At 39.9% G+C, this 25920-nt stretch overlaps 2 protein-coding genes across 2 annotated transcripts; one reads left to right on the top strand and one right to left on the bottom strand.

Annotated features, from left to right (window-relative positions):
* Nucleotides 1-2081: 2081 nt before the first annotated feature.
* Nucleotides 2082-3200, bottom strand: LOC142632315 ((+)-cis,trans-nepetalactol synthase NEPS1-like). The gene has a single exon (XM_075806754.1). It carries the CDS (start codon nucleotides 3094-3096, stop codon nucleotides 2296-2298), a length of 801 nt encoding a protein of 266 aa, XP_075662869.1. The 5' UTR covers nucleotides 3097-3200; the 3' UTR covers nucleotides 2082-2295.
* A 9018-nt stretch (nucleotides 3201-12218) lies between these two features.
* LOC142631270 ((+)-cis,trans-nepetalactol synthase NEPS1-like) lies at nucleotides 12219-13571 on the top strand. The gene has a single exon (XM_075805399.1). The coding sequence runs from the start codon at nucleotides 12436-12438 to the stop codon at nucleotides 13240-13242; it is 807 nt and encodes a 268-aa protein (XP_075661514.1). The 5' UTR covers nucleotides 12219-12435; the 3' UTR covers nucleotides 13243-13571.
* The last annotated feature ends 12349 nt before the right edge of the window (nucleotides 13572-25920 follow it).

Genomic DNA, 25920 nt, shown 5'->3' with positions numbered 1-25920 from the left:
CAATGAGAGGGTCCACCAGAAACCTAACCCCACCCTCTAATGTGGCTATCAAAGGGTAAAATGCTACATTTGAACTAGAGTGCCTTTGGATAGCAATATCGCCCTCGTGACAGTTGGTGATATTGACATCTCCAAGAACGCCATAGGCTGCTCTAAAATTAGCCAAAGCTGCTTCAGAATTGAGGAGATGAGAATAGGAAACTTGAAAACACTAAGAGTGAGGAGAAACTTGAAAGAAGAGGAAAGAGTAAAGAAGACTTATTGTGGGCTCTAGGAAATGATGATCTGGACTGGAGGATTTATGCACAATAGAGAGGAAATCAAAGAAGAAAGGATGTAAAAACTGGCGTGAGAGGTCAGGAGAGACTATTTATAAGGCTAAAAGCATTTAATGAAGAAGGAAGCGGGAAAAACCCTTTTGATCTCTTTTGGTAATCTCCACACGCGTGAGCTCGGTTCACAAATTGTTAGGCGTTTCACAAACCGTCAGGTTATAATTACTAATGAATGTGATAGCCGGGCGCAACACTCCTTTTAAGGAAGCATTGATGGCCATTTTGTTCGTTTAACAGTTGACGATTGGGCATCTCGGGGGGGACATCAAAGCTATTTAGGATGTCCTTGATTTACTCTCGGTAGCTGATCTCGAATCAAGAGGGGGCTATTGTACGGGACTGGGCCCCGGGGTCATTGGGCCTTGGACCCTAGCCTTATGGCACCATACGGGGCAGGCCCCAGGCCCGTTGGGCCTTGGGCCCTGGCCTTGAGATACAACACCTGACCCTCTCCCCATTGGACTTACGACCTTGATCCGAACACCCCTTGAGACCCAATATGAGCCCAAAAACCGTAACGGGACCATTTTGCCTTGAACGTCAAGGGCGAGCCCCTCCTAATCAATCTTAACTTGATCGGGTGCTTGATTGCTCTGTAGAACGATGTCTCGGCTTCCCGGTATTGCCTTAGGGAATATTACTGCCGAACAGTCTTTTAGAGATGGGAACTAGTTCCAATGCCATTACTACCGTCCTCGATAGAGAACCCACTTAAAAACGATGGAATTAGACTGCCATCAGAAGATAATCATAACACCTCCACTTATCACCAACTATAAATAGGAAAGTAGAGTAAGAAACAGGGGGTTGGCAACTCTATGAGGGAAAAGGGAGAGAGTTTTGTGAGAACAAGAGTGCGTAACTGGGTCTCCAAGCAAAGGGTCACCCATAGTAGGAAACCTAAAACCCACGATATAAATAAATTGTGAACCCAAGTATAGGTCAAGCCTATTAACCATATTCCGGGTGTGCACAACCACCCTAGAACAACTAAAAATACTCACTTTTGTTGTTTTGTCTTTAGATGTGGATCCTCTTATGTTTTGTTAAAAAACGGATTGACTTGTAGAAACTATGGGTGTGCATGGTTTGGGTAGAGGGGATTTGAAAATCCAACTCACCATGGTGGGTTGAAAAAAAATCCAACACAACCAAACCCATCACAAGGGTCTAGTCTAACCTAACTCAACCCACGTGGATCGAGGTGGAAATATTGTTTTAATTATTATTATTAATATTAAATTGAGAATTAGAATAATACTACTACAAATAAAAGCAAATTTATAACCAGATAATCTTGAGCATAACACCAAGCACACAAAATATATGAGGAGAATTTAGGGTTTAGGTTTTATTTGGGAAGATAGGTAAAAAAGTAAAAAATGAAATTGTATAGTATATTTTTAATTTTTAAATATTTATTAAATATAAGTGAATTAGGTCAACTTTAACGGATTTATGAATCTAATAACCCGATTTCAATCCACTCTAAAAACAAATTTTACAATTCCTAATTGAAATCATCAATCTTCATTGTGCAATTATTCCTCCCACCCACTTTGACCTATCCAAGTCATTCTGAACTTCGAAGTAGACTTTAGGACACTTATGTAGGGAAACTAAATTATTGTTTCAAATTGCCACCTATAATATTTCACATAACGCACAATGCCAAGGAGTTTGATGTGATGTGAAAGAGTGTAAACACCATTAGTGAAACAATCAATTGTTTTAATCAATCACTACAGCAATCTAAAGTAATTATTTTATTTCATTTCAACACCAGTGCTTCATTGATCATGCTTCTTCATTCTTATCTTTATGATTCCCCCCCTATTTTTAAAGCGTCTACGCATGATCACATAGAGAAAAACTTACTGTATTTCATAATTGCATCTTCGACTATTACAAACGAACCCATGCACAGTTGGGTCATTCTAACAGATTACTTGGCCAAATTCTAAACTCTAAGAAACCCACCATCCATAGCCAAATTATGACCAGTGACAAACTGGGAATCCTCAGAAGCAAGAAACACCACAGCATCAGCCACATTTTTGGGTCTCACCACCCCACCTTTCAGAGTATAATTCGACTCTGCCACCTTATCCACTTCCTCATCATTTTCATACCCCAAAATGTCCTTCAACAATGGCGTCCCAACTGGTCCTGGTGAAACACAATTCACGCGTATCCCATAGGCACCCAGCTTCAAGCTCGCGCACCTCACCAACCCCAGCACCGCGTGCTTCGACATAATGTAGTCCACGAACTTCTCGCTACCAACACTCGCCCCTATGCTCGCCGTACAAACGATGCTCCCCCTCACGCGCCCTTCCACCATCGCCTTCGCCGCGTGCTTCACACACGCCGCCACTCCACGCGCGTTCACCGCCATGAGCTTGTCGTAAGCCGAAAGGTCCATGTCCAGCACGGTCTGATCGCACGCGTGGGTCGATCTCAACACGCCCGCGTTGCTGAACATGATGTCCAAGCGTCCGTACGCTTTCACCGTGGACTCTACTAAGTTCTTGACCTGTTCCTCGTCGCTGACATCGCAGTGTGCGTAGGTGCATACGTTGGAGCCGATTGACACGGCGGCGTTTTGGCCCTTCTCGTCTTGGACGTCGGCGATGACGATGGCTCGTGCGCCGTGAGCGGCGAACTCGCGAGCCGTGGCCTCGCCTATGCCGCTTGCGCCTCCGGTGATAATGGCCACCTTGCCTTGGAGCTTGTTGTTTGAAGATGTGGAGTCTGTCATTTTGTTTTGTTTGAGTCAAGTGACTGATCAGTGAAGTATTTTTTTTTTTTTTTGAGATAAGATCAGTGTAGTATTGACAAGCTACACTCAACAAAGGTTGTCCATATATATAAAAGAGATCATTATTTTGTGGCCACACGTTTATAATTTTGTACACGAACGAATCAACGTAATTGATGAATTAAATGAATATGCTTTAAAATATATATATATATATATATATATAATAATTGATGAATTAAATGAATATGCTTTAAAATATATATATATATATATATATATATATATATATATATTTGTAAGATTATGTATTACTGTTGACAAGCTACTCGCAAGAAAGGATGTCCATATATCCAAAAGAGACAATGAAAGTATTGGCAAGTGGATTGGTGGCTCCTTTTTTGTCGGCCACAATTAAAATTTAGGGTACGTTTCGATAAAATTTATTTTGAAAATTGAAAATTAAAAACACTGTAGTAAAATAATTTTAAAATGTGTGAATAGTATCGCGGGACCCATTTTTAATGAAAAAGTTGCTGAAAAGTGAAATTTGTGGGTCTGTGAACAGTGCACGAATGCACTGTTCACAGAAGATTGGGTCAACAACTGCGGCTGGAAAAAAAAAAAAAAACTGAAAACGCAGAACGCAGCATTTTTCAGTGGAATCCAAACGCCCTCTTATACGAATTTTATCGCATAGTTTTCACAAATCAGAGTTAATGATAAATTTTAGATAAATATAATAAATGAACGTGATAAAAATATCTATAATTTTTTTTTGAGAATTTTTTTAAAAAAAATTGATAACACATTCGTAAAGGCTATGCTATATATATTTTTCTTTCATGCCTCTTGAGATAGAGAGAGCACCACCTGTGCAGTGGCATTAGGAGATTCTTGCTTCTGCCTTGATTTTTGCATGGTTTAAAACTCGTCCAGTAATATATATTCTTTAAATTAAGTAAAAATATTTTTACATATATATCCTTTTGTACACAAAAGGTGTGTGTGATAATTGAACACAATCTTTAAGTTAATAGTTGACATGGCAAAACAGGCGGGTTGGATTGGGTTCGGGTTAGGTCAATCGGGCTTGCAGGTCATACGGGTCATGGGTTAAAACGGGTCAATTAGGTTAGGGTCAATCGGGTTGCTGGTTGGGTCGGGTTGACCTGTGTTTTTCAAACAAGTTTTTTTTTTTTTTTCAATTACAAAAACAAATTAATGACAACCTATTTAAAGAGAATGAATAAAATCAGTTAAGTAAATGAATTATACTTAATGCTACTTGTTATTATCCTTCTAATTTTGATAGTTTTGAGCATGACAAAAATTATTTATAGTCATAAATTTATGATGAAAAAAAAAAGTCTTCAATGTTAATAGTTCACTTTCAAAATGTATATAATTACAAGTTTACATTTTCAAACATTCAACACTGCAAATATTCATACTTGAAAATTGTAGCTCAAGTTGGCCAAAATTTAAGACTGAAAGAGTAGAGAAACTAACTAAGAAAGGAAGCTTTGTGGTTTGGTTTAACACAACTTTCGGTTTTGCCGTTTGTGGCTTTGTGCATTGTGCATTGTGCATTGTTCTTTTTTTTTCTTTCTTCTTTTTGATAACCATTGTTCATTTGTTTGTGCTGTGCCTTTGGCTTTGGTCCTTTGGAGTTTGGACAATGGACTACAGGCTACAGTTGCTGAATGAGATTTTTTTTTTTTTAATGGCTGTCTTGACTGGTGACTCTTGACAGCCTTGGCCCTTGTGTAACGTGTTGTAGGCAATATGTCAAGCATTGAAGCTAGGCTAGCTAGCTCTTTATTGGTTTTGATGATTTTTTTTTTTTTTTTGAGAAACAGTTTTGATGAATTAAATAGTCATTCTCTATGATATATTGATTATTAGTTTTGGTACTTTGTGCTTATGCACCTACTATCAGGACATAATTAAAATATTTTTTTAGCGAATTCTTTTAATGGGTCTGGTCATGGGTTATCCAGGTCGGGTTGGGTTAACCCACAAAAAATCGGATCGAGTCACGGATCAACCCGTTTTTGCTTCAAGTCAAAAAAGTCGAGGTCAGGTCAGGGTCATGTATTTTTTAGGTCGGGTCAAGTCAGAATTTTCTGACCCGTATTGCCATGTTTAGTTAATAGTGTGGGAATGGCGTGCAGGAGGGGGAAAAAGAAAAGAAAAAAAAAAGAGTGAGATTGTCTTTTTGTTTTGAGAGAAATGAAAAGTAAAAGAAGAAAAAAATTACATAGGACAGAGGATAAAAAGTATATAAAAAGAGAGATAGGACCCATGTGATTGAGAGAGTTAGAGAAAAAAAAAATTACTAGATGAGGGGAGAAAGAGAAAGGAGAATAGTAATGTGATAGAAGGAAAATCAAGGAAAAATCCAAAAAGTGGAGGGAAAAGTACAAAACAAATGGAGAGAATATTTGTCCCAATATTCAAATACTGTTGAAATTGATAGGAATAGGCTAGAACGGTCTAAATGAATCGAATTCTACTAAAATTTAATTAGAGACTGGAATATGGAGGATTTAGTATAGTTGTACAAAATATTTCGCCCATTCTGATTGAAATGGAACGAAATTGATATATATTATGACAAGACTGAAGGAAACAGTGATTTTATTACTGTATTTGATACAACTCATTCAAGAATCAAAACAATTCAAAGTACTTGTATAATAGACCACTCTTGTGTCACGAAACTTTTATAATATTTTGGTAAGCCACTATACAATTAAGTGGGTGCGATGCTTAGTTTGAAAATATGAGTACTTTCGGAGATAATGGATTCTTGCTACTGAATAAGGCAATGGAGAGAAAATCTAGTGTTCTTTCAACTACCCAAAGAAATAAATGGTTCAAACCAACAATAGTTCTATGATTCTATCTATAGGAGTAGGTGTATTATGTATCGAATATATATATGAGCCCTCCCCCCTCACATGAAGGTGGATTGTACCAAAATTCGACCAAAGTTATAAAAGAGAAAAAAGATATTTTTTGATAGGAAATAAAAAAAATAAAAAAAAATAAAAACACACACACACAATACTAAAACACATAGTAAGAAAAACCAATCAACCTTAATTAGAGTTATAAGAAAGAACAAAAATCCACCAAGAGAGAGAGAGAGAGAGAATACTCACAGTTTTTGTGTGAGACAAATATGGACCGAATGGAAAAAATGATATCAAATTTATACAAAATAAAATGGGAAGAAGAATAGTCAAAATATAAGAAAGAAAAAAGAATGAAGTGTAATGGTAAAGAAGGGAGTAGTGGGGTGATAAAGAGGTAAAAAGAAAGAGAAAATGTTGGAAAAAGTGTAAGTATAGGTGTGAGAAAATTATTGAATACTTCGGGAGTACTATAAATGCATACTCTCTCCTTTCACATGAATTGTGGGTCTCATCATGAATTTAATTAGTGAGATCCATAATTCATGTGAGAGGAGAGAGTATGCATTTATGGTATTTTCGGCGTATGCAATAATATTCCTAGGTGTGAACTAAAAGTGAGAAAAGAAATATTTTTTTTTTGAGAATGCGGAGAATAAAAGTTTAAAAAGAGAAAAGAAAAGATAAAAAATAAGTGGATGATGTGGCCGCTTATATGGCTCAACAGAAGCATAGTAACAATAAATGCTATGGTTTAACTTTTATACACACACACACATATACATACATACATACATACATATATATATATATATATATATATATATATATATATATATATATATATATATTGTCCTATTGAAAATGAAATGTGTTATTGAGTCAATTTTCTTAGTCTTTGTAGAACTAGGGCTCTTTGACTTTTTTTTTCTATGAACAAATTCATCGAATTATAGATCAATCAAATTAGTATTGATGCTTTATTACGCTATCCTTTATAAGATCGCTCAGAGACCTTACATATTGGAATCATATAGCATTAGTATTCTTTTTCTCTCTTTCTCTCACCCTTCCATTTATCTGCATTCTTTTTGTTATTGCTTCACAACTTAAAATCAGATTGGTTTTTCTTTTTTTTGCTTGTTTATGCAAACAAAAATTCAGTTGCTACAATGATATGATCAATATATCATATCGTGACTAGTTCTTTAGATCCAGATAATATGAAGCGGTGAGTTGGTTATTAGTTCGATAGTTATTAATTCATACTATGGGACAGTCCGTTTTTTTGACTACTAACCCTACAAAAACCAACGAGTCACACACTAAGCATAGCAATTATATCAATATAAAAAAATGAATTGAATTTTTATTCAACCTTATAGAATTGCCCATTTTTTTTTTGATTTAACAGAAAAAGAATGTATATACTTAAACTTCAAATTTTATTTTACCATTTAGCTAGAAATAAATTTAAAAAGTATTTACACAAAATCCTATGAATCATTGAATGACTTGAAAAAGAAATATGAACCATCAAAAGAAATCATAAAAAGTGACTACATTCTCATATCAAAGTACACATGTATTATGATATGAGTTTTTACTTTTTACTAACTTTTTCCTTTAAAAAAAAAAAAAAAGCTTTTAAGCATATTCACGTCAGTATGTATACTTACGAATATATTGAAAAAGTATCACATTTTTTATATTAACATGTTAAATCATGGAAAAAAAAAAAAAAAGAGATATAGACAAACAAGAGATGAATATACATACATACATACATTCATGTATAAACACACACTCTATATATATAAGAGGGTTCTGTTATTTGAACTGAACTTTTATATGGTTCAAAAATACCCTCATTATGAAGGGTAACTTCTCTAAGAAATAGAGTCATAATTGTCAAATAAAATATTTCATTTTGAATTCAGAAAGAAAACTCCTAAAATTTTGAATTTTTTTCCCTTTACATTCATCCTTTTATTCCCTAAAATTTAGCATTTTTAATTCCTTTTTCATCCTAATAAAAGTAAAACACCCCCAATTTAAAAAAAAAAAAAGTAAGAGAACTCCTAAAATTTAGTCTTCTTTCCCCTCACATGGTTCATCTTATTTTTCTTATCCAAACTTTTCTCTATATCACTACACCACTTTCAAACACATGTTCAAAAAGAAATTGCAATTACTGCTTATCTCCAATGTTTATCATTTTCATTTGTTTGAATAATAAATAAAAAAAATATTGCCAAATTATAATAGATGCAAATTATTAACCTTTACCAAAAAATATAGAAATGGCTAGTGCCATATATTTTCTTTTCTTTTCTTTATTATTATTTATCTGTACTATTTATAAAATGATTCCTCTCTTTGGATCAAACTTTTATGTAGTTCAAAAATGCCCTAAATATTATATTTAACAAGGAAAAAACTTGAGTACAACTTGGTAAAAATATATCTTTAACTCTACTTAAAATGCCTACAAAAAATAGAACACTCTTTTTGTGAGATCTATATCTTCAACTCCTAGTCCTACACAAATATATGATCTAGTAATTTAAAACTAGACTTCAAACTTCTTAATACATTTTAACATCGGTTGTTGAAGAATATACCCTCCTAATCAATTAGGCATATTCCCAAATGCACCAACTTTGTTTGAATCGCCAACTTTGAATAAAAAATTGCAAGGGTTGTTTTCAGGATGACAAAGCTAATAAGCACCGGCCCATTTAATCCAAATGAGACAGTTCAGGTGAAGGGAGAGAGCTAATAACTATAAGCACCCTCTAATAATTAAATATCCCATAGTTCATCAAAAAAAAATATCCCATAAGGTCAATCAATGACCTTCGAGTAATTCCAAAAACTAAAAAGTAAAACAAGGAAAAGCCGTCCCCATAAGATTTAAAGACGAAATTATTATAGTTGTATGATTGATCATGAACAAAGTTTTCTAATAGTTGAATTTTATATTTCTTAGGTTCTTAATATGTATTGTGGGTATTCAGGATTTTCACCTCGGACCAAGGGTTGACCTTGTAGTCATGCTGGCTTGACACCTTTTGTCCCATATCGAAGAGAACTTCTCCCACTTTCTGCCTTATAAGCTTTGAAGCGAAGGAGTAGTGTACCATCAGTTATTTTTATTGTGGGTACTCAGGATTTTCATCTCGGACCAAGGGTTGACCTTGTAGTCATGCTGGCTTGACACCTTGTACTCATGCTGGCTTGACACCTTTTGTCCCACATCGAAGAGAATTTTCCCCACTTTCTGCCTTATAAGCTTTGAAGCAAAGGAGTAGTGTACTATCAGTTATTCAAAGCTTATAAGGCAGAAAGTGGGGGAAGTTAAATAACTGATGGTACACTACTCCTTCGCTTCAAAGCTTATAAGGCAAAAAGTGGGGGAAGTTATCTTCGATGTGAGACAAAAGGTGTCAAGCCAGCATGACTACAAGGTCAGCCCTTGGTCCGAGGTGAAAATCCTTGTTATTTAATACAGTTATTTTTTATATTCAATTTTAGATTAAAAAAATTTGAAATTTTAACATTTTTTTTATAACATAGCAATTAATTTTTGATATTCTTGAAATTTTGTAAGCATAAGTAATATAATAAGAACTGATAAGATTTTCAAAATTTACTTTCAATGGAAAGATATGTGAAGAGTTTGAAGATAAACTTTGTTCATTGATTATTTTTAAAAGGGTTTAGTTAAGAGATGCTCTTAGAGCATAAGTTAGAGCAATTACATCAGTTCGTGCAAATTTTCTATCTATTTTACAAGAAAAAACCTACTTTTTCTATTTTAAATATCCACCTTTACAAAACACTCACATCAGTTTATCTATTCTACACATTTATTCAATAAAATATTCATTATTTTTACATTTTTTAATTATTTTCTTTCCTCTCCTCTTTGTGTCTTCTCCGTTGAGCCACACCCACACCCATCCTTTAACAAAATCACCCAAACCCAGCCAGCTACCGTCTTCTCCGTCGAGCTACAAACCCAAAATCACCCACACCCAGGCACCAGCCACCACCACTAATCAAATAGAACAAACTCGTCGGAATCACCGGCATTCACTAAAAGCTCCACCACGGCGTCGTTTTTGGGTCTCGTGTGTCGTGGTTTGCCTGTTGAGATCGTATTGGCGGTGAGTGAGATCGGTGAGATTGGTGGCCTGAGGTGAGATCGGTGGATTGAGGGAGAGCTAAAATGAGAGAGAGGCGAGAGTGAGAATTTTCTGTACGTAAGCCTAAGAGAGTTGAGAGGAGAGAGAAACAAATACTAAATTAATACATACACGAGCTACAGTGACCGTGCATATATGCACGATCACTGTAGCACTTGTATATTTATGCACAACTTTACACCCACTGATGTGGGTGTTTTTTTGGCCAAAATGTATAAAATGAAGAAATTTTTGTATTATAGAAGAGTATCCATCAACTGATGTGGATGCTCTTATTGACCGTTTGGATACTGCGAGTCTGCGTTTTATGGTTTTTTTTTTTTTTTTGAAAAACGTGCATTTTATTGGCTTTATGTCACACCAGTGGGTCTCGTGCATTGTTCACGGGATCCACAAATTTCTTTTTTCAGCAACTTTTTCATTAAAAATTGGTCCCATAGTATTATTCACACATTTAAAAATTATTTTACTACAATATTTTCAGTTTTCAGCAAAATAAACGGTATCCAAACACACCCTTAATAGACTATTTTGAACTTTGCTAACTATAAAAAACTGTAAAACAAATTATTTTTTTTTTATGGTAAAACAAAAAAAATTCTTCATATACAATTTTTTTACAAATATTTCTTAAATCAATAGCTTTAAGACAATTATCAACTTCTCCATTCTTTAAAATCATTTGAAAAAAATAAAAAAATAAAAAATGTCAATGGTCATAATCAGAGTTGGACGATCTTTCATATAAGATACAGCAGTTGATTGCTGTTTGATTTCTATTCATGGGACCAGAGTTGTTGGCGAATATAGTATCACATAGAAAAGATCAAGTAGGATGTTCCGTGAGATCTAGATTTAATTTCAAATTCCTTGATAAATTTTTTCGCATAATGCAGAATAGTCTAGGCCCCTCCTAGTCAATTAGATGTGCACCACCTTAAACTCCTAGTCCTATACAAAGATCAAGTTTTTTAAAACTAGATTTCAAATTCCTTAAAAGAATTTTAACATCGGTTGTTGCAGAATATACCTTCCGAATCAATTCGACATCTTTCTTGATGCAAAGTAGCCAATTTTGAATAAAATTGCAAGGGTTGTTTTCAGAATGACAAAGCTCATAAGCACTTTTCCATTTAGGGTGCGTTTGTTTCGACAGTAAAACAATTCCGGAAAATATTTTCAGGAAAGGAGAATATTTTCAGGAAAGGAAAATAATTTTAGAAGTTTGGTGGCATTTTAAAAAATACTTTGGAAAATATTTTCAAGTGTTTGGTAATATTCTGAAAATGTAATTTTTTCACTGATTTCTCACATTTTCTCACATTCCAAACAAATTTTATAATATAACATTACAATCCATCAACTTCTAAACAAACAAAAATCAAATCACCATGGCCAAATCAAATTAAACTGAGAGAGGGAGGTGAGACAGGGAGGAGGAAGAGTGAGATCGGTGGGGAGGGTTTCTCGTCGGCGCGATCACGCGCGTCGATCTCGCCCGGCGCGAGCTCGACGGTGCGAGATCGCGCCTCGATCTCGCCCTGCGCGAGCTCGACAGCACGAGATCGCACGTCGATCTCGCCCGGCGCAAGCTCGAGGCGCGAGATCGCACGTCGATCTTGCCCGGCGCGAGATCGCGCCTCGATCTCGCCCTGCGCGAGCTCGACGGCGGGCCTTTGGGTTGAGGACGGCGTGATCTTGCTTCACCGGCAATCTCCCTCTAGCTCTCTCTCTCTCTTTTCTGGGTTGAGGACGGCGCGAGCTCGATGTTGCTCTCTCCCTCTCCTTCTCTTTCTTTGTTTTCCAACGGAAAACTCAATTTGAATGTAAAATAGACATGGAAATTATTTTCCGGGTGGGGAGAGTGTATTTAACGGTCAATGGTTCCTCTTTTCCGTTTGATCAAAATTTCCCGTGTTGCCAAACACCCGCAAATGCTGAAAACATTTTTCGAAATTGCTTTACTGTCAAAACAAACGCACCCTTAGTCCATAAGGTCATTAATGGTCCTCGAGTAATCCCAAAAACCAAAAAGTAGCGGTCAAAACTCAGAGTTGGATGATCTTTCATGCAAGGCATGGGAATTGATTACTGTTTGATTTTTCTACATATGGGACCAGAGACCAGAGACTAGAGAGGTTGGCAAATATTGTATCACATAGAAAGGATTCACTATTCAGTTTACTCCCCTGATTGATACAAAGAAAATGACAGACTCCACACCATCAAACAAGAAGCTCCAAGGCAAGGTGGCCATTATCACCGGAGGTGCAGGTGGCATAGGCGAGGCCACGGCGCGCCACTTCGCTGCTCACGGCGCCAGAGCCATCGTCATCGCCGACGTCCAAGACGAGAAGGGCCAAAACATTGCAGCATCAATCGGCTCCAACATCTGCACCTACGTTCATTGCGATGTCTGTGACGAGGAACAAGTCAAAACATTGGTAGACACCACAGTCAAAGCGTTCGGGCGCTTGGACATCATGTACAGCAACGCGGGGTTGGGGAGAGCGACCCACACGTGCGAGCAGGGCGTGTTGGAGGTGGACTTGTCGGCTTACGACAAGGTAATGGCGGTGAACGCGCGTGGAATGGTGGCGTGCGTGAAGCACGCGGCGAAGGCGATGGTTGAAGGGCGCGTGAGGGGGAGCATTGTTTGCACGGCGAGCGTGGTGGCGACTATGGGCGGCGACAAGTTCGTGGACTACGTGATGTCGAAGCATGCGGTGCTGGGGTTGGTGAGGTCTGCGAGCTTGCAGCTGGGGGCTTATGGGATACGAGTGAATTGTGTTTCACCAGGGGTTGTTGGGACACCACTGCTCAAAGACATGTTTGGGGTTGAAAATGAAGAGGCAGAAAAGGTGTATGAGTCGAGTGCCGTCTTGAAAGGTGGGGTGATGAGACCCAAAAATGTGGCCGATGCTGTGGTGTTTCTTGCTTCTGAGGATTCCGAGTTTGTCACTGGGCATAATTTTAAGGTGGATGGAGGGAATAGTCTCAAAGTTGGCCCATGATCCATTAAAAGCACACTTGTGTGAGCTGTGTCACAAAAGGTTTCAGGTAAAATTGTGAAATCATCTCTTAAAAACATGATTTAACAAGTTCTAGAATAAGATGTCAGCCCACCTAGTAGTGTGTACGGCAAATATGTCGTAAGGACTATATAATAATCATTATCTGAATAATATTTCTATATCTTGTCCTTGTAATTTTACCGGTATAGTGCATGGGCTCGTTTGTTGCCTCTGTTGGTGACTGCAAAATAGACCGTAGTTCAAGATGCAATAAAGAACTAATTAACTTGAACTATTTAAAGGTCTCTAATTAAGTGTTCTAGTGTTGTTTACAGGAAAAAAGAGATGTTTTTACCATTAAAAAAAAAACAAACAAAAAGAGATGTTTTGGTATTATTCTATTTGAAAAACTCGAAAAATTTTAGTAGTTTTTTTCATTCCAAATCGAGAATGCTCTGGTGGTGCTATTTTCCCCATTCAAATGTGGATGCTTGAGTTTTGGACTGGTCAGGACTTATGGTTGTGGGACACGAAAAGTAATAATGGGTTAGTGATCATGCGTAAACATTTTAAACACAGGATGAGGGAAGGGGAATAATAGAGTGGCACCTTTTCACCTATACATATTTTCATAAAATTTAAAAAATGTTGTTAGAGCAACATTACTAAGTGGACTCTAAAAAATCTTGTTTAGAAATATGCTTGATTTTTCTTTATTGGTTTTAATCACGTCCAAGTGGAAGACGCTGACTTAAATAGTTTCCTTTGCCCATTTTTCATTAACTAAAAAGAACACGCTCTATATTCAAGTTTTTAGTTATTATTGATAGTTTTTTAAAATTTCATTTTTTCTAACTTAATAATTTTTTCAAGGTACAAGTATATTTTAGTATATTTTCAATAAAAAAAATTTCAAAAAAAAAATGCAGATAAACTGTTCTCAAATAGACACTAGCCAAGCCATAATGGAAAGTCAAGAATTGCTTTAATCTTGAATTGAAAACTCAAAATATTAGTCAGAAGACTTGAATTTCAACTAGTTCTTTTTTTGTGTTTACAAAAGAGTCAACGACTGTTCAAATCCTTTTCCCTTAATTATTAAATTATATATTTTAAAAAATAATTGAAAACTTATGAAGAGGCCTTTCCAATAAAAGAAAAGAAAAAAAAAGTGTCACTCATTTATAATGTGCTTTATATATATATATATATATATATATATATATATATATATATATATATATATTATAAAAGCTGAAACGTAATATTTGTTATTGTTACACTTTTATTGAATCACATCAGCGGCCACACATCATCCACCTATGTCCAATATTCTCTCTTTTATTTTATTTTATTTTTACTTATTAATATCTCAACTTATTGTTATACTTTCTCCAATTTTTCCTTTCCAATTTTTCTTTTCACCTCCTCACTACTATCGACCTTAATATCACTTTTTCTCTATCCCTTTATCTTTCTTTATTTTTGGCTTTCTTATTCCCTTTCTCTTATTATAAATTTACAATTCTCTCTCTCTCTCTCTCTCTCTCTCTCTCTCTCTCTCTCTCTCTCTCTCTATGTATATATATATATATTTCATTTTTTGGTGGAATTATTTTATTTTATTTTTCTTGCATCTTGTTGTGAAAATTTAAATTACTTGCAAGTGTACGAACCGTACCGAAATATAATTTGAAAAGAACGAGGTCGAATCCACAGGGACTTGAATGAACGTAGAAAAATTAATTAAACCTTAACCAAATTAAACCTAATTTAGTTTAGTAAAAATTGGTTGTTTGAAATTAAATATACTAAGAAAATAATTAAACTAAGCAAATATATAATATAAAGCAGTAAAGAGATGTAAACAATCTAGAGAAATGAATTAAGGTTTTGAAATCCGTCTCGTTAATTCATATCAACATTATGGGGAGTAAAAGGACCCAAGCGGGCATTTGGGCCCTTGGGCTCTAGCAAGGAGGGCCGATCTGTTCTTGGGCTAAGAATTTGTTAGTACTGCGGATCGGCCCATACGCCGAGGGTTCGAGGACACATCCGGGGGAGAGTTTCTCCTCAGATAGACCCAAGAAAACTCGTAGATTCAGTACGAAAGTCAAGGCAGAACTCTGGAAAGACTGTTGGTTAAGAGGGGGAAGCCCTGAACCTTCTAGATACACCGATGTTAGAAAAGTATCATGGGCCAAGGCTGCCACCTCCACATTAAAGACTCTGCACCTACCTCCCTAGCCGCATTAATGGGGAAGTGACTCCTGAACAGTAGAGCTGAAACTTTTGGTCACTATTCAAAGGCATTAAGGGAAGAAATATCTAGGGGGGAGGGGGTTTGAGCAACATGTGGATAAAGTGTCAGGAAAGGAAGTATTTAAGGGGGTGAAGGCCAAAGAAAAGGGGATCAGTCTGTAACTAAGAAAGAAATTAAGAATTGTAATCTTGAAAAAAGAAAGAGAAATAATATAACAGTAGTCCTCGGCTCACGTCCAAGGAGGTCCATCGGCAATTATCATTCATTATTTATAAGTGTTTGCACACCAAAGCCTGTTATCAAGTTCTCAGTACCTTTAATCTAGATTTCAAGCTCACGCTCTACAAATTTTATTGTTTAAGGCTCATTGGGCCTGAGCCCATAATTTTCTTTGGGTCCATGTGCAATTGTGCACTTACAAACATATATTTATGATCATTAATTTTTCCCAATCACTACATTATTATCTAGAAATCAAACTTGCTACCATGAAAAATATTGTCATTAAAACTTCTATTTAAATATCTAAAGCATGTTCTTCTTCGCATCTTAAGTATAAAATCAAATCATCAATTGTATCCGTTGACAAACAAATCACAAGAGATATCCAATTTTATAATCAATAAATAATAAACCAAGCATTCAATTAATTAATATAAATCCTAAATTATGAGAAAATATGATTGAACTCATTGTAAGCGCACAATTGCACCTGGCCCCAAGAACAGTTACGGGCTCAGGCCCAATGAGCCTTAAACAATATGAATTTGTAGAGTGTGGGCTTGAAACCCAGGTTAGAAGTGTTTGAGGATTAAATGACAAGTCAAAGATTGCGAACACTTGAAAAACAACAAGGAATATTGTAAATCAGCCTGCTCGGACGTAAGCCGAGAGATGTTCTTCTATTCTCTCTTTCTCTTTTTTCTCTTTAGATTACAAAGAAGGGATCCCTATTTCTGTTCTAAGTTGCTCAGTTGAAAGCGGGGAGATCAGGGATGAGGCCGAAGTGCGCCGAGCACCGATCACCTGGTCCCCTGACTTAAGATTGGATGGTGCTCCCATCTCCTGCCAATCCAGTATAAGGGCGGTTCAACAAGGCCATGCCCACCACTTGGCCGAAGTGTTGAAGCGCCCTCTTCTGTTGCCCAAGGATATGGAGACCTTGGAAAAAATGAGCCAGCCACAACTATTCCTTTCTTTAAAAAGGGATCTAGCGCTGGTAAGTTTAATCCTTTTAGGAAGATTCCACTTTTAAGAATACTCGTAAGTTTTTTAGTATTCCTGATTCCATCATACTTTGTTACAGGTCATTCAGGAGGTTTTTGTTGCCGAGAAGTTCATAGAAGACACTCGGAAGAAGGCCAGAGCTGAGCTGGATATTAGGATGGAGACTAAGAAGTCCTTGGGCACAGCCCTTGCTGAAAATGAGAAGCTTACTTCGGAGGTGGCTGAGCTGAGGAGAGAGAAAAATGGGGTTGAGTCAAACTTGAAGACTATGAAGACCCAGATAGAAGGACAGCGCAAGCTCCTTCACGAAAAAGATGATGAGCTCTCTCGAGCCCAAAGGGAACGCTCGGATTTGGAGAAGGAACTTGCACTGATGAAGGAAGAAGCCAGCTCATTCCATCGCTCTCTACAGGCTGCCAAGCAGACGAGCTACGAGGAAGGGGTAGCAAACACCGAGGAGCAGCTGACAGAGGCCTTCGCGGCTTTGTGCCGGGAGTACTGTCAGAAAGTCTGGGGGGAAGCCCTAAACGTAGCTGGAGTTCCTCTATCCTCGAATTTGAGGAAGTCCGAGAACGTTTGGCTTCCCCTGGAGATACAGGAGATTGAAGAGGCTCTTGCTGCTACTCCTACCCCTGACTCAACTCTCCCTGCTTTGCCTCCGATGGTCCCACAGCTAATTCCAGATCCTACAGAACCTTCAGGTTCCAACAAAGAAAAGGAAGGAGGCGAGGATGCAGAGAAGGACTTGAGCCAGAAGGTGGAACCCAACGTCCTTCCAACTAAGACAGCAGACAAAGGAAAGTAAGTCATGATTCCCTTCGAGCTGGAGTTGAAAGAGACCGAGGCCACTAGTACCTCTCAGCAAGATTCTCCTCTAAAAGCTTAGGACCTAGCTTTAGGACTTCTCTTTTTCTACATCTGTCTTAAATATGTAATGTACATTTAAGTAATTAATGAAGAAGCATTTTGTTTGATTCTCATTCATGTTGCATCCATTTTACTTTATCCTTGTTATGTTGGTCATAAAGATTGCCATTAGTACATGGTCAAAAAGGGGCAGAGCAAACAAATCTAACTTCAAGTTTTGCACAATCATAACCTCCGAGCAGTTGTTCACGTGTTATTAAACACTTAATAAAAAGTGATATGGCTAATATGTTTAAACAATGCCTTGGTTAAAAAAGAGAGATCACTCCTTAAAAGATTAAAACCTTATAATGTGTAGCATTGTTCTTAGTAGGATGTAAGATCCGAGGACCATTCCTTAGCTAAATTTGCTTAACGTTTAAAGATATAGAACTTAAGATCCAATCTAACAAACGGTAAGGCGATAATTTCCAGACGTAATAAGAAATTAACTTTAATTAAGTTTGCAATCCGAGAACAAGACTTAACAAAGTTGCTGTTTTAATGACTTAGATCAGTAACTTCTAATGTTAATTTCTTCAAATTAGGGGGTCCGAAAACCTGACATAACTATGGTTCTATTTAACAAATGACAAGACATCAATTTCCACAAGGTTCGTGGTTCGAGGACTGCACTTAACCAAGTTTCTGTTTGATTCTTAAGAACAGTAACTTCAAATGTTAATTTCCCCAAAGTAGGAGGTCCGAAGACCCGACATAACTAAGGTTCTGTTTAACAAATGACAAGACATCAATTTCCACAAGGTTTGTGGTCTGAGGACTACGCTTAACCAAGTTTCTGTTTGATTCTTAAGAACAGTAACTTCAAATATTAATTTCCCCAAAGTAGGAGGTCCGAAGACCCGGCATAACTAAGGTTCTGTTTAACAAATGACAAGACATCAATTTCCACAAGGTTTGTGGTCCGAGGATTGCATTTAACAAAGTTTCTGTTTGATTCTTAAGAACAGTAGCTTCAAATGTTAATTTCCCCAAAGTAGGAGGTCCGAAGACCCGGCATAACTAAGGTTCTGTTTAACAAATGACAAGACATCAATTTCCACAAGGTTTGTGGTCCGAGGACTACACTTAACCAAGTTTCTGTTTGATTCTTAAGAACAGTAGCTTCAAATGTTAATTTCCCCAAAGTAGGAGGTCCGAAGACCCGGCATAACTAAGGTTCTGTTAACAAATGACAAGACATCAATTTCCACAAGGTTTCGTGGTCCGAGGACTACACTTAACCAAGTTTCTGTTTGATTCTTAAGAACAGTAGCTTCAAATGTTAATTTCCCCAAAGTAGGAGGTCCGAAGACCCGGCATAACTAAGGTTCTGTTTAACAAATGACAAGACATCAATTTCCACAAGGTTTGTGGTCCGAGGACTACACTTAACCAAGTTTCTGTTTGATTCTTAAGAACAGTAGCTTCAAATGTTAATTTCCCCAAAGTAGGAGGTCCGAAGACCCGACATAACTAAGGTTCTGTTTAACAAATGATAAGATATCAATTTCCACAAGGTTAGTAGTCTGAGGACGACACTTAACCAAGTTTCTGTTTGATTCTTAAGGATAACAGCTGCAAGCATCAGAGGTACTCATAACTTTGAAATATTAACTGACAAAAGCACATTTTATTAATAATAATATCTTCTAAGGTTATTTACATTCCATGGACGTGGTACAATTCGTTCGTCCAGGTCAGCTAGCCGATACGACCCTATGCCTGCTACTGACACAATGCGATGTGGCCTTCCCTGCTAGGTCCTAGCTTACCCCGTGTTGGGTTTTTAGAGGTGCCAACAACTTTTCTTAGCACAAGATCACCAGGTGCAAGTGGCCTTAGCCTCACGTGGGCATCATATCCTCGTTTTAGCTTCTGTTGATAGTAAGCCATTTGAACCATAGCTGCCTCGCGTCGTTCCTCAAGTAAATCAAGACCTTTCTCCAAGAGTCCATCGTTGTTCTCCGGGCTAAAAGAACTTGTCTTTAGGATAGGAAAACCGTATTCCAAAGGTATCACCGCCTCGGCCCCATAAGTCATAGAGAATGGCGTTTCTCCAGTGGACCTGCGCAGTGTGGTCCGATACGTCCACAGAACATGAAGGAGCTCTTCTACCCATCTGCCTTTCGCATCGTCCAACCTTTTCTTCAGCCCACTGACAATGACCTTGTTAACGGTCTCGGCTTGCCCATTTCCTTGAGGATAAACTGGAGTGGAATATCTATTTATGATACCCATGTCACCACAATACTTTCTAAAAGCCTTACTATCGAACTGAACACCATTGTCTGAGATGAGTGTGTGTGGTATACCGAATCTAGTGACGATGTTTTTCCAGACAAACTTCTTGGAGTCTACATCTCTAATGTTTGCTAAGGGCTCGGCCTCAACCCATTTAGTGAAATAGTCCGTTCCCATGAGGAGCCATCTTTTGTTACCTGTTGCCCTCGGGAATGGCCCAACTATGTCTAGTCCCCACCGTGCGAAGGGCCAAGGACCGGAAAGTGGGGTTAAGAACTCCTCCAAGGTTGATGAATATTAGGGGCGAACCTCGACACCGATCACATTTCCCCGGCATAGTCTCTTGAGCCTCCCTTTGCATATTGGGCCACCAATAACCCCGAGTTAGAGCTCGTGGGCTAAGGATCTTCCCCCGTGTGGCCTGCCACAAATCCCTTCATGCAGCTTCTTCCGAAGCCCTTCCGTTGAGTCGTGTGTACACACAACAAGTACGGTCCCGAAAGGATCGTTTGTACAATTTCGGTCCTCGACAACCTTAAACGCGGCGCCTTCGGCGTATCTTATCTCGCTTCAGATTTGTCCTCATGAAGGACATCATTCCTAAGAAAAGATATGACCAGGTCAATCCAACTAGGTCCAGGCCTTATTAGATGGATGCGAGGTGCGTTGGCAATGACAACAGAGGGTTCTAGTAAATCCTCAACGAGGATAACCCTAGGTAAACCTTGAGCCGAGGTAGTTGCCAGCGTGGCTAAGGAGTCTGCATGGGTGTTTCCGGTCCGAGAGATATGAGTTAAGGCGAAGGAGTCAAATTCAGCTTGTTGACGTTTGACCTGGGCCAAATATTCCTGCATTCTGGTGTCTCTAGCCTCCATGGTCCCCGTGACCTGGCCGACCACCAGTTGAGAGTCCGAGAAGACATGGATTTCCTTTCCACCCATTCTATGCACCATTTTCATGCCTACCAAGACCGCTTCGTATTCGGCCTCATTATTAGTGGCCGAGAACGCCAATCTCAAAGACTTTTCGAAGACAATTCCCTCGGGGGACGTCAGGACAAGTCCAACACCTGACCCTCTCTGATTGGCTGCCCCATCCACATACACTTCCCAAATCGGAGACACCGTAGCTGTGATCACACCGACTGATATTTCACCCATGTGGGCCTCTTTTTGAGTTTCTTCCAGCAATGGTTCGACAAATTCCGCCACCAAGTCAGCGAGGACCTGGCCCTTCACCGAGGTGCGAGGCTTGTATTTAACATCAAAAGCCCCTAGGATGGTCCCCCACTTTGCTATCCTTCCTGAGTAGTCGGCGCTACGCAACACTGCCTTGAGGGGCAATCGTCGAACAACCACCGTGTGGGACCGAAAATAATGGGGAAGCTTTCGCGTGGCATGAACCACTCGCCAGAGCGCTTTCTCTGCGGTTGATAATGCACCTCGGCATCACCCAAAGACTTACTAACGTAATATACCGGCTCTTTGCACCCCGTTATCATCTCTTATCGCACCAGCCGACCGCGTGGACGGCCACCGCCGCATAAGCAAACAAAATCTCATGTGCCTCCGGACGAGACAAAATGGGTGGCCGAGAAAGATATTGCTTGAGCTGTTGAAAAGCTAACTCGCAGTCCTCGGTCCATTGAAACCCTTTCCACCTATTCAACAGTTGGAAGAAAGGACGACACCGGTCAGCTGACCGAGATATGAACCTATTCAAGGCGGCAATCATTCCCGTTAATTTTTGAATTTCTTTTGGGTTTCGAGGGGGCTGCAAGTCTTGAATAGCCTTAACCTGCACCGGGTTTACCTCTATGCCTCTATGAGTAATCATGTATCCCAAGAACTTTCCAGACCCCACGCCGAAAGAAAACTTTGAGGCGTTGAGGCGCAACTTGTACTTTCTCAGTATCTGAAAAGTGTCGGCCAAATCTTTCACGTGTGAGGGTATTGTTTTTCTTTTCACCACCATATCGTCAACGTATACTTCAATGGTTTTCCCCATTTGCTGTTCGAACATTCTGGTCATCATCCTTTGATAGGTAGCCCCAGCATTCTTCAAGCCAAACGGCATGACCTTATAATGATAATTCCCCGTCGGTGTAATGAAGGCAGTCTTCTCCTGATCCTCTAATGCCAAGGGAATCTGGTGATAACCCTGGAAGGCATCCAAAAAACTCATCTGAGGATGTCCGACAGTGGCATCCACCAGTTGATACGTGGCATTGGGAACGAATCTTTAGGACAGGCCTTGTTCAGATCCGTAAAGTCCACACATACCCTCCACGTTCCAATTTTCTTTTTAACGACAACTGTATGGGCCAACCACTCGGGGTAGAAAACTTCTTTGATAGCCCCAGCCCTCTTGAGTTTAAGCACCTCTTCCTTCACAGCCTCGGAATGTTCTCTGGAAGAGCGCCGAGGTGGTTGCCTTCTCGGAATAATAGCTGGGTTGACATTTAAGTGATGACAAATGAAGCCCGGATCCACGCCTGGAGCTTCATAAGGATCCCACGCAAAAACATCAACATTGTCCTTCAAGAATTCTAACAATTCCATCTTCTCTTGTGGTGGCAAAAGTACACCGACTTGGAAAAATCTCTCCTGGTCATCGGCTACTGGAAACTTCTCTAACCCCTCGCAATATGTCTCATCTCCTGTCACCATTCCAGATGAATCAGGAGCCGTTAACTGCTATAAGTCTTTGGTGATTAAAGCTGAAGTCTCGCTTCGTCCGATGCACGCAGCCGATATGCACTGCCTGGCTACCGATTGGCTGCCGAGGATTTCCTCAACACATTCCCCCGAGGGGAATTTAACTTTAACATGTAAGGTAGAGGAGACGGCTCCAAGCGCGTGCAGCCAAGGCCTGGCGAGGATGGCTGTATATGGAGAGTACGCGTCAACCATAATGAAATCCACCTCAACCGTTTCTGAGCCGGATTGAACGGGCAAACGGATCTGTCCCTTCGGTACAACGGCTCTCCCTTCAAAGCTTATAAGCGGCGAATCATAAGGAGTAAGGTCTTCCAACTTCAACCTTAACCCCTTAAATAGATCAGGGTACATGATATCTGCAACCGCGCTTCGATCTATCATCACCCTCCTCACATCATAGTTCCCTATTCCGAGGGTGACCACAAGAGCATCGTCATGGGGCCGGATAGTCCCCACCTTATCCTCCTCGGAGAAATCTAAGACGGGCAAAGTGCCCTTCAATCTCTTCGGCTCGCGACCCACATCCCCGCCCGAGGACGAGAAACCACCATCACCCAGCTGACCTCGAGCCGTCCTACCTGTGCGCCGAAGATAACATTAATTGTTCCCAATGCCGGCCGAGATGTATTGTTCCTCTGTTGTTTGAGCCAACTTGGACTGACCTCGCCTGGCCGACACAAGTGCCGCTTAACTTTCCCTCACCGACGAGCTGCTCCGTATGGTTCCACAGGTCCGACAGCTTCCTGTGAGTGTGGCCCACATCCCGGTGGTACCGGCAAAAGAGGTTATGATTCCTCTTCGCAGGTCTCCGCCATCTTATCAGTGCCATTTAAAGAAAGGTTCCTTACGAACTTTCTCCAGCTCGATGCATCGGTTCCCGAAATACGTGTTCACAACAGGTGCCGCCGAGGCGACTCGTCCAACGTAATCTCTCCTCGGCCTATTATTGTGGTATCCGTCCGACCCGAAATCCCTTCTCTTGCGGGATAACCTTCTCCTTTCCCTTTCCCTTGCCGTTGGTCTTCCTCCACTCTCTTATACTCGTCAATACGGTCCACGAGGCGACGTACACCGCGAATGTGCTTTTAGTCAAAGACTTTCTCGTGTCGTGATCGCAGGGAGGCCTACCTTAAAGGTATTAAGCGCCACCTCATCAAAGTCGCCATCTATTTCATTAAACATCTCCCAATAACGATCGGAGTATGCTTTCAACGTCTCCCCTTCCCTCATGGTCATGGATAACAGCGAGTCCAATGGCCGAGGTACTCTGCTACACGTAATGAACCGTGAAGTGAATGCTCTAGTGAGCTCCCCAAAAGAACTTATAGACCCCGACTTAAGGCCGTTGAACCACCTCATAGCAACAGGTCCCAAGCTAGAGGGGAAAACTTTACACATCAGGGTCTCGTTGTGAGAGTGCACCGCCATCCTCTGGTTAAAGTGACTCACATGCTCCACCGGATCAGTCCGGCCATTATAGATGGTGAAAGAGGGCTGGGTAAACCTTCTGGGAAGCCTTCCTTTCTCAATCCTTCGTGCAAATGGAGATTTGGAGAGCTGGTGTAACGCCCTACTCATAGCATCTTTGCCTAAGCCCCTAGAATGAGGCTTCTTACGTCTGCGAGTTGGCTGGTCATCCTCCTCACCGGAGGATATTGCACTGGTGGGAGAGCGCGACCTTGAGCTGTAACCAGCTCCCCTATCCTCCTCTGAGGAAGAATTAGATGAGGACGGTGAAAACCTACGCTTGGCGCGGCGTAGCTTTCTCTTTAAACGGTTGATTTCCTTCTGCATGGATTTAGAACCCTCATCGTGGGTGGTGCTGATGTGGGATAAAACACACCCGTCCCCCGGACGGCCATCACCTCTACCGGCCGTCCGTGAAGTTATCCTCAGGACGAGGGTAACGGACAAGGACGTCCAGAGGGTGATAGCGAAGCTACATCCCTCGTCCGTGGGATGCGCACAGCCTACCCTGAGAGGACTCGTCCATGTAAAGATTTGTGGACTAGGATGTTACACTTGGAATTAACAGGCGCACTCGACGAAGGAATTCCAGGTTGAGGGTATCATACTTAGGAGAATCTCTGAATATAATGTGACAATCCCTTATCCCACGCATAACGGTCATGTATCCGTTGTGAAATAGAAGTGTAACTCCTAAACGGTTATGGCAGTTACGTTAAGCCGCCTTGAATCCAGGAGAGGTTCCTATTTTGATAACCGTCTATAAAGGCGCTATATAAAGACTGATTCAGACAAGGCAAAGGTATGTGTGATTTCGACTCCAAAAAAGTTGGAACTCCAAAAACACAGTAAGAAGAACTAACTTTACCATCGGAGGGTTTTTGGCCGGCAGCCCCGGTCGCCTTTGATTGGCTTCTTTTTCTTTTTCAGGCCGCAGAGAGAGCAACCGGTCCTATCAAGTCCTAAGCATCCAGCCTATTGATCTTCTTGGCATCATCAGGTGCTACTCCCCTCATGAATATGGCTAGCACCTGGGTATTCTGTATGGACACTCCCCTCACGATCCCTTCGATGTTCTAGACGTTCGAAATGATCTTCCGGCTGTGATCCCTGTGACTCTGCATGGTGAGCACCTAAGCCTGCCATAGTATCCCTGCCTCTTCTAAACTAGATTTCCCACAGACGGCGCCAATTGTAAGCGCACAATTGCACTCCGGCCCCAAGAACAAGCATACGGGCTCAGGCCCAATGAGCCTTAAACAATATGAATTTGTAGAGTGTGGGCTTGAAACCCAGGTTAGAAGTGTTTGAGGATTAAATGACAAGTTAAAGATTGCGAACACTTGAAAAACAACAAGGAATATTGTAAATCAGCCTGCTCGGACGTAAGCCGAGAGATGTTCTTCTATTCTCTCTTTCTCTTTTTTCTCTTTAGATTACAAAGAAGGGATCGTTCTAAGTTGCTCCTTAAATACTCCTCTTTTTGATACTTTGTACACGTGTTGCCCCAACTCCCCCTTAACCTAGATATTTGTTTTCTCAGTGCCTTTGAATAGTAACCAGAAGTTTCCCTTCCACTGTTCAGGTGTCACTTCCCCATTAATGCGGCCAGGGTGGTAGGTGCAGGGTCTTTAATGTGGAGGTGGAAGCCTTTATCTTTGGTATTTCCTTAACATCGGTACTTCTAGGACATTCAAGGGCTTCCCCCCTTTAACCATCGGTCTTGTCCATGTCATTCCCTAACCTTTATCATAAAGTCCCGGGTTCTCCGGTGTCCGTCCGTAGAGAAATTCACCCTCGGCTGGATCCTCGGATCCTCGGCGTATGGGCCGACCCGTAGTACTAACAAGT

This window comes from Castanea sativa, chromosome 4 (assembly GCF_040712315.1).
Source record: "Castanea sativa cultivar Marrone di Chiusa Pesio chromosome 4, ASM4071231v1".
NCBI classification, from domain to species: Eukaryota; Viridiplantae; Streptophyta; class Magnoliopsida; order Fagales; family Fagaceae; genus Castanea; species Castanea sativa.
Note: the sequence above shows the minus strand (reverse complement) of the source record. Positions and strands in the feature narration are given on the sequence as shown.